This window comes from Urocampus carinirostris, chromosome 9 (assembly GCF_059441175.1).
Source record: "Urocampus carinirostris isolate Australia breed hairy pipefish chromosome 9, RoL_Ucar_1.0, whole genome shotgun sequence".
NCBI classification, from domain to species: Eukaryota; Metazoa; Chordata; class Actinopteri; order Syngnathiformes; family Syngnathidae; genus Urocampus; species Urocampus carinirostris.
In genome coordinates, this window is record NC_142357.1 from 38993628 (window position 1) to 39006952 (window position 13325).

At 41.7% G+C, this 13325-nt stretch overlaps 1 protein-coding gene across 1 annotated transcript; it reads right to left on the reverse strand.

Moving 5' to 3' along the window:
* Positions 1 to 3113: 3113 nt before the first annotated feature.
* Positions 3114 to 7311, reverse strand: egr1 (early growth response 1). The gene is made up of 2 exons (XM_088343788.1): positions 6698 to 7311; positions 3114 to 5509 (listed from the first exon to the last, which is right to left on the reverse strand). The coding sequence occupies exons 1-2, from the start codon at positions 6906 to 6908 to the stop codon at positions 4203 to 4205; spliced, it is 1518 nt and encodes a 505-aa protein (XP_088199914.1). The 5' UTR covers positions 6909 to 7311; the 3' UTR covers positions 3114 to 4202.
* Between the last annotated feature and the right edge of the window lie 6014 nt (positions 7312 to 13325).

A 13325-nucleotide genomic window follows, 5' to 3' on the forward strand; every position in this document is an offset into this window, starting at 1 on the left:
TTGAATCCCTTGACAATACGGGTCCTAGAGGCACCACTTCCTGTGGTTGGTCTTGGGCAAGCATAGCCTGGTGGCGCCCATCCCTCTCCAGGCCAACATGTGTTTCCACCTGAAACCTGCCATATTTAGATTACCGTATTTTTATGATTTTAAGACGCACATAAAAATATTGTATTTTCTCAAAAACGTGCGGCATGCCCTGTGTGGGTTCTTGTTTTGTGGGTCGTTATTCGGGACGGGAGAACAGATGTGGTCGAGATCAAAACAGGTTCTAATTCGGGACGGGAGAGCAGACATGTTTGCGATCCAACAGATTGTAGCGGGAGAAAAACGGGAGCAAAAACACAGGACTGACGAAAAAGGCCTTGCTGTGTAAAAACGGAGATTCGCTGACGGACCGACAAGGGGACTGATTGGACAGAGTTTAAATACCAACAGGGAGCCAATCTGTCAAACTCCAGGTGGCGCCACCCGGGTGGGGCCAATTGGGCGCCAGGGCAACCGTGACACTTCTTTTCGCGAGCATTACTCATCACATACAGTGGCCTTTTCTGTCTATCCCTAGAAAACTTTCAACAACGCTGCAAGGTCACAAAAATACTTCCCAAATGTCGCCATCTTAAATGGTCATGTGAGCAACACATTTTAAAGCATCTCTGGAAATGGCATCTGGTGGTGCTGATCGAAAGTACAGTGGAACCTCGGTTTTCGAACGCCTCTCAGTTCGAAGAAATCGGAGTCCGACCAAAAATTTCAAGAAATTCTTGCTTCGCTGTTGGGTCAAAAAATTGGAGTTCGAACGCCGGTAATGCGTGAGTGCGTACGCTAGGGTGCGATGCTAAGCGGCGTACGGGTGTAGATGGCTCTTTTCGTGACCAACTGTTATTGCGTGCGGACGTGCTTCGTTTTGCTTTCGCTTTTAATATAGGTGTACGAAGTCTTTCAGCCCCTAATTATGCCTCTTAAGAAAGTCAGTGCAAGCAGCAAAGTTGCAACAGATGAAAAAAGAAAAGTAGTTCGTACAACTATTGAATTTAAGAAAGAAATAATGGCAAAATATGAAGGAGGTGTGCGAATGTATGATCTTGCTAGGGAATACCCGACCGTCCACCTGCGCCTTCTGCTGACCACCACAAAGGTAAGAAATCCTATTCATAATTATTTTCTTTATCCTTTTTTTTTATTTTTACACGTTCATGTTAGCGTAATCTTTCGTACGGAAGATTACGATAATGCGAACATATGATTAGCCTGGGTTAGCTTTAGTTTATGTTAAACATTGAAGGTAAACATTCAGGGTGTTGGAACGGATTAAAACGATTTACATTATTTTTAATGGGAAAAATGATTTCAGTGATCGAACAAACCGGCTTTCGAACAGGGTTCTGGAACGGATTATGGTCGAGAACCGAGGTTCCACTGTAACTGTTATCGTTATAATTCTGGGCGAGTCCTAGATGCTTTGGCTAATGTGTCTGCATCATTTCCGAGGATCCGCACAATACAGAAAGTGACTCAAAAGGGAACTTAGCATGTTTGATAGACAGCACAGCTCAACAATTCAAAAAAGGAGGATGAGAAATTGGATGCATTTAATTGTTAACGGTTACTGGTAATAAACAGGATGTTTGTTTCTGCTTTATTCTTGTGCCCGCTTTATCTATGTGTTTTACAAGGCCCAGGGGCTATTGATGATTTGATCATTCGTCGGGAAGAGACAAATTATTTGCTTGGTGGGCCTGGGATTGGTGCTGTTTTTCTTCAGCTTCCTGCTTTCCATTTTCAGGTCCAAGTATAACGGGTACCCTTACAGTTTCCTCATTTAGTGAAAAGAAAACGAATTTGCAGAAGTCGTCCCAAACAAGTCGACACGATACTAAAGAAGTGTGTTTTGTGCTACGTTTTTATGTTATTTAAATCCAGGGTTGGGTAGGGTTACTTGAACTGGATTACTTTCAATTACTTTTGGATTACTCCGATACCAAATATGCTAATAAAAGACAAAAGAAACTAAATATGAATCAAATGATGACTCACAACACGTGGTAAGCTTTCTCTCCTGGCTTTGATCGCTTCGATCGCCGGCAAAACAAACATAAAATGTGACAGAAACAAAATGAAAATAAATCCAAACAGCTTGCCAACATCATTTTTGCTGTTCCATGTCTTCCGTTACTCCCCAAGCCTGCACAAAATTTAGTCATTTTATTCATATTTAATTTATTTTGTCTTGTTTTAGCATATTTGGTATTGGAGTAATCAAAAAGTAATTGAAAGTAATCCAGTTAAAGTAACCCTATCCAACCCTGTTTAAATCACAATCACTGGAATGTGTATAGGGATTGACCGATGAATCGGTTGATTACAAAGTTTGAGGAATTGTTTCATCTTGTATTGCTATTTTAATCGGTTTATATCAGTTGTACACGATGAGGACAGATTTTGTTATACGATGTGTGATGCAAAAATGAATACGTTAGATCCCCCGGTTTACAGAGTCCCTTGTTCATGATATTTTCACGTTATGTTGTTTTTTCAGCCCCCCGTTACAGCATTTTCCCCACTCAAACCATTTTTCTGCTCTTGCTCTATTTTCAAATACAGACACTTGTATGTGTCATGTCCAGCATGGTCGCCGTGGCGACCGGCTGGCCCCGCCCCCTGGGCACCGGCTGTAGCAGATTGCCTAATTTGTGTGTGTGCTTCTTAAGGGGGGTTTTGGGTATTGCCGGTTGCTGTTAATTGCGTTTTCTGTTCTGCATTACTTTGCATTATTCTGTTCTGTTTGACTTGAGGAAACCTGTACTTGCCCGTTCTGAGTAAAAGCCTGATTTGTGAGTATTCCTAGTCTGAGTTCCTGTTTGCCTGTAAGCCTGTTTTTTGTTTTTGTCCCTGAGTGTTGGACGACTTTTATTTCCTTAATAAAAGTAACTGATCGTTAACGCGAATGAGTTCACCCTTCCTGCCTCCTGCCTCCGATCTGGTCCGGTCTCGTGACAGAATGCTTGTGTGCGCCCTAAAGTGTGTGTTGAATACAGCAACGGCACGCATAACTAAGAAGTCTTTAAGAGTAGACAATAGGCTAAATAAGAAATTGACCAAAACAAAGAAAATATATATTCACATTTTTATTTATATTTAATTTCTGGGAGGATATCTTTTACACCAAATATCCCATTGGCAGTTAAGCGCATTCATTGTGTTCAGAAGCCAGGAACAGTCACTTGTTTCTACAAACACAAGTACAAAATATAAAAACAAGAAGAAAAAAAATCACACAAAATAATGAACTGCATGTATCGAACATACAAAAAAAAAGGATCCCATGCCTACTCAGTAGGTAACGTCAACATTCCGGCTCGAGAAGGTGTGGATATGTACATTTATAAAAATAGACTTTAAAATGTTCTCTCGCTCTTTTTTTTTTTTTTTTTTTTTTTGCTTACATTCAAATGAAATGAAGCAGTGCCCTCATCCGCTTTCCTTCCCTTTTCGACGTACATTCTGTAACAAAAATATTCCCTCCGTCCTTAAGGCGGGATGCAGCGCATCGTCTTTCGCAAGGCTTCACTAAAGGCACCAAATAACGGGAGTGTTTCGGGTTTCTGTTTTCGGGGGGTGAGAGGGTTTGGCTCTTTTGTACTCCACAATATGTCACGTAAAGCGAGAAAAAGAGTACCAGCGGATGATATTTACAAACAAAAAACAACGTCACTCCTATTCATGCTTGTAAGTGCTTTTTTTTCTGTCTTTTTTCAAATAAAATGTATCACAGCAGCATCACTACATCATAAAATATGTAAAAAAAAAAAAGTGGCCCCTGCTCACGTCAAATAATACAATGTTGTTCACATCAATAATACCAAAGAATGATAAGAACAAAACATGGCACGTGTACAATATACATATGGTAGCTTATGTATATCAGTCATTGTCTCTCGGAGGAGTCTGGCGATTCTCACTTTTTCCGTCGGATTTTTTGAGTACCTGATAGTGAAGAACCAGCCGACTGTTTTTGTTCGGTTCTATTTGAAGTGCTGCGAAAAAAAAAACCTTGCCCGGTGCTTGACATGTCCTTTCTCTCTCTGGCTAAATCTCAGGATTGACCTCAATGCTGTGCAGGGCAGTCACAAAAGTGCTTCTTTTTTATGTATGAAGGGGAGCCGCAGTCTTTAGATGCTGTCACACCCTTTCAGACGGGCTTAGCAAATCTCGATTGTCCTCGGAGAGAGGGTGGTCTGAAGGTCTGACAGCGGGGTCGGCACCGGAGAGCTGTAGAGGTTGGACCCGACCGAGGAAGGAAAGGGTGAGGCGACTTGGGACTGGAAGGTGCTGGACATGGATACTGAAGGATAGGTTGTGGCGATGGACGGGGACGGATAGGATGTATGAGCTGGAGAGGAGTAGCAGGAGGTAACAGGAGACGGGTATGAAGATACCGGAGACGGGTAGGAATTGATTGGCGAAGGGTAGCTGGAGGCGGGCGAGGAGGCAGCGGGGTTCGAAACCGGCGCCACACCCGCTTTCTCCGTCTTCTTGTCCTTCTGCCGCAGGTGGATCTTGGTGTGCCGTTTCCTTTCGTCGCTTCGGGCGAACTTACGTCCGCAGATATCGCAAGCGAAGGGTTTTTCGCCCGTGTGGGTGCGGATGTGCGTGGTCAGGTGGTCGCTGCGGCTGAAGTTGCGCATGCAGATGCGACACTGGAAGGGTTTCTGACCCGTGTGAATGCGGATGTGGCGCGTCAGCTCGTCCGAGCGGGAAAATCGCCGGTCGCAGGTCTCTACCGGGCAAGCGTAGGGCCTCTCGTGAGGAGGGGTCTTGCTGGGCCGGGTGGGGTACTTGCGCAGGCGGGTGGGTTTGATCAGCTGGGACTGGTAGACGCTCTTGAGGTCTTGAGAGCCTGTCTGCGTGGCGAAGGCCTTGATGGTGGACAGAGGAGTAAGAGAGGGTTGACTGGACTGACTCTGGAAGGGTTTTTGGTCAGGGGGCACCAGGCTGATCTCGCCCTGCTGTTGTGGGAACAGGTAGTCAGGGATCATGGGCACGGGGAAGCTAGTTGTGCAGGTTTTACCGTTTGGGTAGGCAGGGGGAGGGTACTGCCCACCTCCGTTGGAACCGGGGAAAGCTTGTCCCTGGTCCGGGAAGATGTCTGAGTTGGGATTGGCGTAGGTAGGAGCGGCAGAGTAGATGGGGTTGGGTTCGTTGTGGTGAACGGAGGACGTGAGGCTGGTGCTCTGCGACGAGGTAGAAGAAGGTGACGAGGAAGACACCCCGGACGAAGACGAGGACGACGAGTTCTGAGAGATGGAGGACGATGCGCTGGAGGGGATGTTGCCCATTAGACCGGTGAAAAGGCCCAAAATAGGTTCAGCCCAGAGGCTGTTGCTGCAGGTGGTGGCGGTTTCCAGAGTGAAGCGACCCGTGTAGGAGATGGGGGGCAGTCTAGGGGTGGGGTACGTCTGTTCCCCCATCGTCTTCTCGCAGTTGAAGGGAATGTCAGAGAGTGTATCTACAAGCGAAAGGAAGAATGGATTATTCCAGGTTTCCCTCACCATTTTTACTTAACTTTTTTAGATAAATCTCAATTAGGAGACCAAGATAATCGCCGGCTTTTTCCCGTCAGCCCGTCCCCCCCTCTCTGTTTTCCTAATTGTTTATCAAAGTTATTAATTTTGAAATGATTTAAACCTTGTATTTGATGAACAGGGGAAAAATGTCAGTATTTTTCCTCTCTTGGCACACGCGTGTACATTCACACTTCCTTGAGCCAATCACAGCCTCGGGCTAGTTATCTATGGTAAGTGCTGTTGAACTGGTTTACGGAATGCAATTTTAACAGGGCAATTAAAATATTTGTTCAAGCAAGCGAGGGCCGTTGAAGGAAAGTAGTAATTAATTTGCAACAAGTTATGCGGATTCAGAAAATAAGTTTTGTTTTGTGTAATGCAATAAAAAAATCAATACAAGATTCATTACAAATCAAATGAAATTTTACTCGCATTTTATAATTTGAATATTGCTGATTATGACCGACGGCTCACCGGTACACTTTTTCATTTTTGCCATGGTATATTTTAGTTTTTGCCATAACAAGCAATGTAAAAACAATAAAAAGACTATTTCAGTTGTTGTAATAAATCCAGATTGTATAACATTTTTTTTTAAATTATGTTACAGAAAATTAAGAACTTTTATCACAATATTCTCAATTTCTCAGACCAAATATTTCATATTTTTTTCCCAATGTGTATAGGAAAATTACTAAAACTCAGAAAAAATAAAACAATATAAACACAGCATGACATTCGAAAACATTATTTAAAGGAGTTAAATTACGATAGAATAGAATTGATTGTTATTTATATTGACATTGACAAGATAAAATACCACTGTTTCAAATGAATAACGTGTTAAATATAACAAATATAAAGAAGAAGAAGTAAATCATCCGTGTCATTATAGCACGTTCTCTAAGCATAGTTTTTCATTTTGCACATTTATTAAATTTTATATTTTTCAATAATAACATTTTAAAGACTGAAAAAAGACGAATAATCTTAAAAAACAGCGGAGTAGGGGGACCATTTCTAAAAAAAAAAGCTCACCAATGATGGCTTATTGCGACTTTCTAGGAAATTAAGTTTCTAACCGTCCTGAGAAATGAAATCCACAAAAACATATCGCAAAGCACTCTTACCCCCAGCCAGGTGGTCATACTGCTCCCCCGGTTCCCCGGAACCAAAGCCGGCGCCTTCGGGTGCTGAAGCGGTGAGGAAGGGCGTCCCCGCCGAGCTCAGCATCATCACCTCCTCCAGCTTGGGGTAGTTATCCATGGGCGAGTGGGGGAAGTTGAGAGGTTCCGAGATCTGCAGGGCCGGCAGGAGCATCTCGGTCTTAGCCGCCGCCATCCTCGGAAGCTGGAGAACCGAGGAGAACCGCCGAGGATGAAAAAGCCACCGAAGATGCTGTGATCAGCCCCGTTCCTCGCCTTTTCCTCTCCACTTGTCCTTTTTTGTTTCCTTCTCTCTGAGACTTGGGGGAAAAAATCTCCACTTGTGTGTTTTTTCTCTTACAGAAAATCCAAAGTATCCTTTTTACTCATTTGCAAAAAATGATCAAATATGGCTTGTTTTTCCACATGCATAATAACAATAATCATCTAGTTTTCCAATCAGGTTTTAACCTTCTTGGATTGAATGCTGTTTGTTGATTGGTGTACTTTTTGGTGCGATGTTTTTGGAGTTCTATGTGTTCTCCTGTCTGCTCTAATAGTTGCTCTTGTGGGCTCTCTGAGCTGTCTCTGAGCGGAAAGGTTTCCCGCGGTATATAAACCCCTCTCCTCGTGACGTAGATGTCCATATACGGCGAGGAGGAAGCCCATATTTAGTCACTGCGGTGGAGAACGCATGACGACCGGCGAGAGGGAAATGAAGAGCGCGCGGTGATTTTTTTATTTTAAAGTTTCAACGATAAAACACAAAAACGCTTCTTTTTTACTGTTTTATAATCGTGTTTTCATTTGGTAAAAGTGAAACTCTCCCCACACTTTCGTTTGAATTTCCTATGTGCGGGACAGGCTGCGCAGCTGCCGGAAAAGCCCCGCTTCCCCCCCGTGCCTTATAAGGTCATGACCACATAAGGACTGGCTCCGGTGGGGTTCCAGTTGCCTGCCCTTTTTTGGGACTTCCTGGGGCGGTGCTTTATTTTTTGGCAGCGAGGGAAGCCTGAGAGTGAAATTATGGGCTCAATAAGTCATGTCAGCGCTGCAGCCTCCACGCTTTTTTTTCAAATTTACTTTCGCTCAGAGCTTCCTTCATTGGGGGAGAATAATGCACTTTGTGAAAAAGGATATTTGGCAACTTTTAAGATGGATAGATAGATGTGATTATGTTGAATCAGATGGTTGGTGATAAATTATATTCTTTACATTTATTATCAGACTATATTTAGACTGTTAAGGTGACGGGACCAAGATAAACTTTTGAATGCGTTGCTTGTATTTAATCAACAGAAGGAAAAATGTAGTTGAATGAATGAATGAAAAACTTTATTCGAACATCAAAATAAAAACAGAACAAAAGCAATAACTCAACAACAAAATAATGTTACATACTATGTTCGAAAAGGGGTAGTAAGAAGAAAAACTGCTTATATTAACCTACCCATTCACCTTCCCCACCAAATACACCAATGCTATAACAACAATTGTAATGATATTAATAATAACAGTTATGATATGAGAATAGCAACAATAAATTGGGTGGGTAATAGATAGCTGAAACAAGAGAGAATGGGAGAGATGTATGATAAATTGAAAAAGAGAGTGAAAGTGAGAAACTAAAAGAGAAATAGAAAAAGAGCAGAATTGATAGAGAAATTGGGGGAATAGGATGGATGGAGGTTAGATTAAAAAGCGGGAGAAAGAGCGAGCGAACATGAGGAATTTAGAGAATAAGAGATGGAGAGAGGATTAGGGAAAGATCAAGATAGATGTAGATAAAAAGGAGAGAAAGATGGAGAGAAAAATAACAGAAAACATTCATATAGAGTGCAAAAAAAAGACAGATTTTTGAAATGATGGAAGAAAGGGAGGAATAGAGACAGAGCAGAATAGAGAGGTAGATAAGAAGATATTTAGTGAATCAGAGAGATCGAAAATTGAGAGTTTGAGATGTAGAATGAGAGAAAAAGGGGAAAAGGTGGTATGATAGTTAGATAGATAAATACAAAAAATGAAGTTGATAAAATCTGATGGATGGATTTCAGATAGAAAAAGAAAAAAGGGAAAAAGAGAAATCAAGAGAGAGCAGACAAGATAAATATAAAGAGAGATAAAAAAGATCAATTGAGAACAAGAGGGAGAAAAATAGAGTTAGAATGGGAGAGGGGCTATATTGATACAGTGGGAGTGAAGAAAGAAAAATTGAGAGAATCACAAAGAACGAGTGATAGAAAGACAGCAGAATAGAGAGAAATTGGGAGAATCGGTCGGATTGAGAAAGCCTGGAGGAGAATGGGCGCCACCAGGATGTACTTGCCCAAGACATACCATAGGAAATAGTTTCCCTATGACCCGTGTGGTTAAGGGAACCACGGCACAGCAGATAAGAAAGGGGGAAAAAAATAAAAGGAGAGAAAGAACGAGTGATAGAGAGGAATAGAACAAGCAGAATAGATCGATGGATTGAGCAGGAAATGGAGAAATAAAAAGAATGTTAGGGAAGGCGGAGAGAGAAGAAAAAAAAACATTGAGATTCAAAGTTAAAAAAGGGAGAGAGAGGAATGGTGTAGTTCCTGTTTCACCGACCTTGCAAATCCGTGAGAAATATTTAGTTCTTGTTTAAAAAAAAGTTTAAAAACAAGATTACAATTATTCTATATATCTCTTTTGTACATTTATAAATATTTTAATTGTTTTTCCTGTGTTTTTCCAGTGTTAATTTGTTCATAAAAAGTATGAAATATATACATTTTTATCTCTTTTTTTCCATTGTGTTATTGCATTTTTTAATTTTATTGTATTTTTTTTAAATTTTTCTTCCCTGCTTTTAAGATCATTCCATGCAGAATGACTCGTAATAATTGTTAATATGGGGATTAAAGCCACATAAACAACCCAAAAGAGCCATCTTTTACTGAGCCGAGCCCAAAACGCCGGTTAACTAAAAATAATCATGATTCCTGTATACATGTAAACTCTGGTCAAATATGTCAACGCGGTGTTTCGTATTTGCCCAGAAAATTTCAAATTCTTTGACTTTCAACAACTTCTTTTAAAAGTTACTGAAATAGTTACTTTTCCTGCTCAGTAGTTGCTTTTACTGTAGAGTAATCCAGTTACTAACTCAGTTACTTTTTGGAAGGAGTAGTAAGTGTTGCCCCTTCTCAAGTTTTCCTTATTTTCCTCATGTTGAGGTTTTTAAGTTTTTCCTTGCCCTCATGTAGGTTTTAGATCAGGGGATGGTGGCATAATAGTCTGTAGTCCACACAGCCCTTTGAGACTCTTTGTTATTAAGGGCCAAACAAATAAACCTGACTTGACTTTACTTCATTTGACATGTTTTTTGAGGTTTTCCTTGCCCTCATGTAGGTTTTAGATCAGGGGATGGTGTCATAATAGTCCGTGGTTTGCAATAGTCTGTGGTGTGTACAGCCCTTTGAGACTCCTTGTGATTAAGGGCCACACAAATAAACATGACTTGACTTCATTTGACATGTTTTTTGAGGTTTTCCTTGCCCTCATGTAGGTTTTAGATCAGGGGATGGTGTCATAATAGTCTGTGGTTTGCAATAGTCTGTGGTCTGTGCAGCCCTTTGAGACTCCTTGTGATTAAGGGCCAAACAAATAAACATGACTTGACTTGACTTGACTTCATTTGACATGTTTTTGAGGTTTTCCTTGCTCTCATGTAGGTTTTAGATCAGGGGATGGTGTCATAATAGTCTGTAGTTTGCAAGTCTGTGGTCTGTGCAGCCCTTTGAGACTCCTTGTGATTAAGGGCCAAACAAATAAACATGACTTGACTTGACTTGACTTCATTTGACATGTTTTTGAGGTTTTCCTTGCTCTCATGTAGGTTTTAGATCAGGGGATGCTGTCATAATAGTCTGTAGTTTGCAAGTCTGTGGTCTGTGCAGCCCTTTGAGACTCCTTGTGATTAAGGGTTGTACAAATAAACATGACTTTACTTGACTATAACTGATTCCTTTTTTTAAGTGTTAGTTGGTTCAATCGTGCTTCTTTTGTGGTTAATCTTGGTGTCCCAAACATATCTCACAACAACACTTTCAATCACCTTCTCATTAAATGTTCCGTTTTCTTCTTTCACTTCCAGAACCGAGCCAAGTCGAGGGTGGATCTGGAAAAAAAAGCTGTTTATTTGTGCGGTGACTTTTTGACGACTGTGTCGAAGTTCCCTGAAACCGGAGCCCGCTTTTTATTTGGGAGCGACATTTCGAAAAAGAAAGCGCGGAGTCGGTGAGTTACGCAACCCGATGCCTCACGATACACAAAATCCAAACTCCTCTCGCTTCGCCGTGAGGTACTGAGGTCATTATATTTGAGGTTGGAGTGCCAGGAGCCCATGAAAGAAGTCCGCATTTGATGACACTGTAATAAAATCAAGTTGCGAGTGCAGGGGGGGGGGCTGTAATAAAGTAATAAAGATGATAAACACTTGAAGGTGAAGTCGGCGAAGGAGTCGGAAGGCTTTCAGTCATGGTTCCAGACAGCTGCTTTCTATCTGCCTTTGTGCTGCCCACACCATGAAGTCAGGGGAGTTCTTGACTTATGCCAGCAGACGGCCTCTCTCATTACACAAACCGCCAGACACGCCCTTTTATTACACATATTCGATAATCCCCTGCTGCTTCTTTACATTGTGGCTCGCGAGCCGTAAATGGCCCTTTTCGTGAGTACCGTATTTTCCGCACTATAAGGCGCACCAGGTTATAGGGCGCACCCCGAAAAAATAGTTTTTGGTCCTATTTTTGACATATATAAGGCGCACCGGATTATAAGGTGCTACAATGGGAACGTGGACAAAACAGTCACATAGTTCAGTCCAACTTATTACCCCCTTAACATTCCGAAAGCTTGCAAAGACGCAAATACGTGTCGAGAACACGTGCGAATGCGGTGTCCGTAAGATGTCACTCAAATGCATCGTTCCATCATTCGGAAGGTTAAAGTCTTGGGATTCAAGAAATGATAACCATTCCTTCGTATCTATTTTCTTTTTCGCTCGCAACTTTACTGTGCATATGACAATAAACACTTGGAATTGAGTTGAATTTAAAAATAGACACTCCATTCCATTTATTATCTGCACCGCTTATCACAGAAACATCGAGTTCAGTCTGAAACAAGACAATATAAAACCGGGAATAGCTCACCGAAGTCGTTGTGTTCATAATAATGTGCAGGCAATGTCCTCTTATATCCGTGAGGGTAGTAAATCCAGGAGAATACAATATTTACAAATACAGAATAGAAAAAAATGCTTTCTCTATGCCATCGGCCACATGCTATACGCATTCATCTTTTTCGGCCAATTGCAGGCTTTGTTTCGCTGTTTAGGCCAATGGCAGCCTGTACATTATAAAAAGGATCCGCCTCTTGACCTCCGAATAACTTTAGCCAATAGTGATCGATTCAACTGATGATTGACACATCTTTTTCGGCCAATTGCAGGCTTTGTTTGCCGTTTGAGCCAATGGCAGTCTGTAAATGATAAAAAGGATCCGCCTCTTGACCTCCGAATAACTTTAGCCAATAGTGATCGATTCAACTGTTGATTGACACATTGGTTAGCCAATGAAACGCCGGTAAATAAATCCCACCATCCACCGCGTACTACTTGGCGTTCGGGGGAAAATCGAGTCGGCGGCTGCAAGTTAGTTGGAAAACTTAATGTTGATCCATAAATAAGGCGCATTGTATTATAAGGCGCATGGTCAGCTTTTGAAAAAAATAAAGACTTTTAGGTGCGCCTTATAGTGCCGAAAATACGGTACGTCCGGCTCGGAGACGCCGTATTTTCACGGCCGCGAGGCGCACCGTGTTAGCTGGTTCTATTTCTTTATTTACCGACTCACAGACAAGCATACAAGTGTGCCTGTTTAAAAAAAAGCAGCACATCTGAGTTTGGTGGTGGTTTATTTACCGTAAAATCCGGACTATAAGCCGCAACTTTTTTCCCAAACTTTCAACCCTGCGGCTTATTCAGTGATGCGGCCAATTTATGTCATTTTCCTAACGGCAGCCAACGGCGCTCGAGTACAAGAGGTAAGATTTAGACTGCAATTTCTTAGCTTGTGCACAAATTAAATTAGCGTAGACATGTCCTCATCATGCAAATGCAAAAAGAAAGGCACATGACGCAACTTTCAAGCAGTCCGCAATCGGGCAGTCCCACATAGAAGGAAACAAAGCTACCGCATGTAAACTTTACTTTGCGAGCGTGATGCTAGCGTGCTTTAAATAAGGGAGCGTGGGACGACGTCTATATGACAAAGTCTCTTTCCCATACTGAAAACGACTTTGATGAAGTCAGTTATAAGGAGGAAGATGAGGACGGTTTACCGTGCTTACTATAAGTACTGTATGTTATTTTAACAGAGTTGTTGCGAGCGTGTTGCTAGTAGCGTTTTGCTACCCTTCACAGGCACGGTTTGGGATGAAAGTTATATTATTATTATTAAAGCTTTGAAAACTCTCGGTGTACCGTCTTTCTTCGTAAATATGTGTAACCATGTATAATATGTATTTGCAACTGTATATTTTTGTAATGTATTTATTTTAGAAACTTATTCTGATCGGTTTT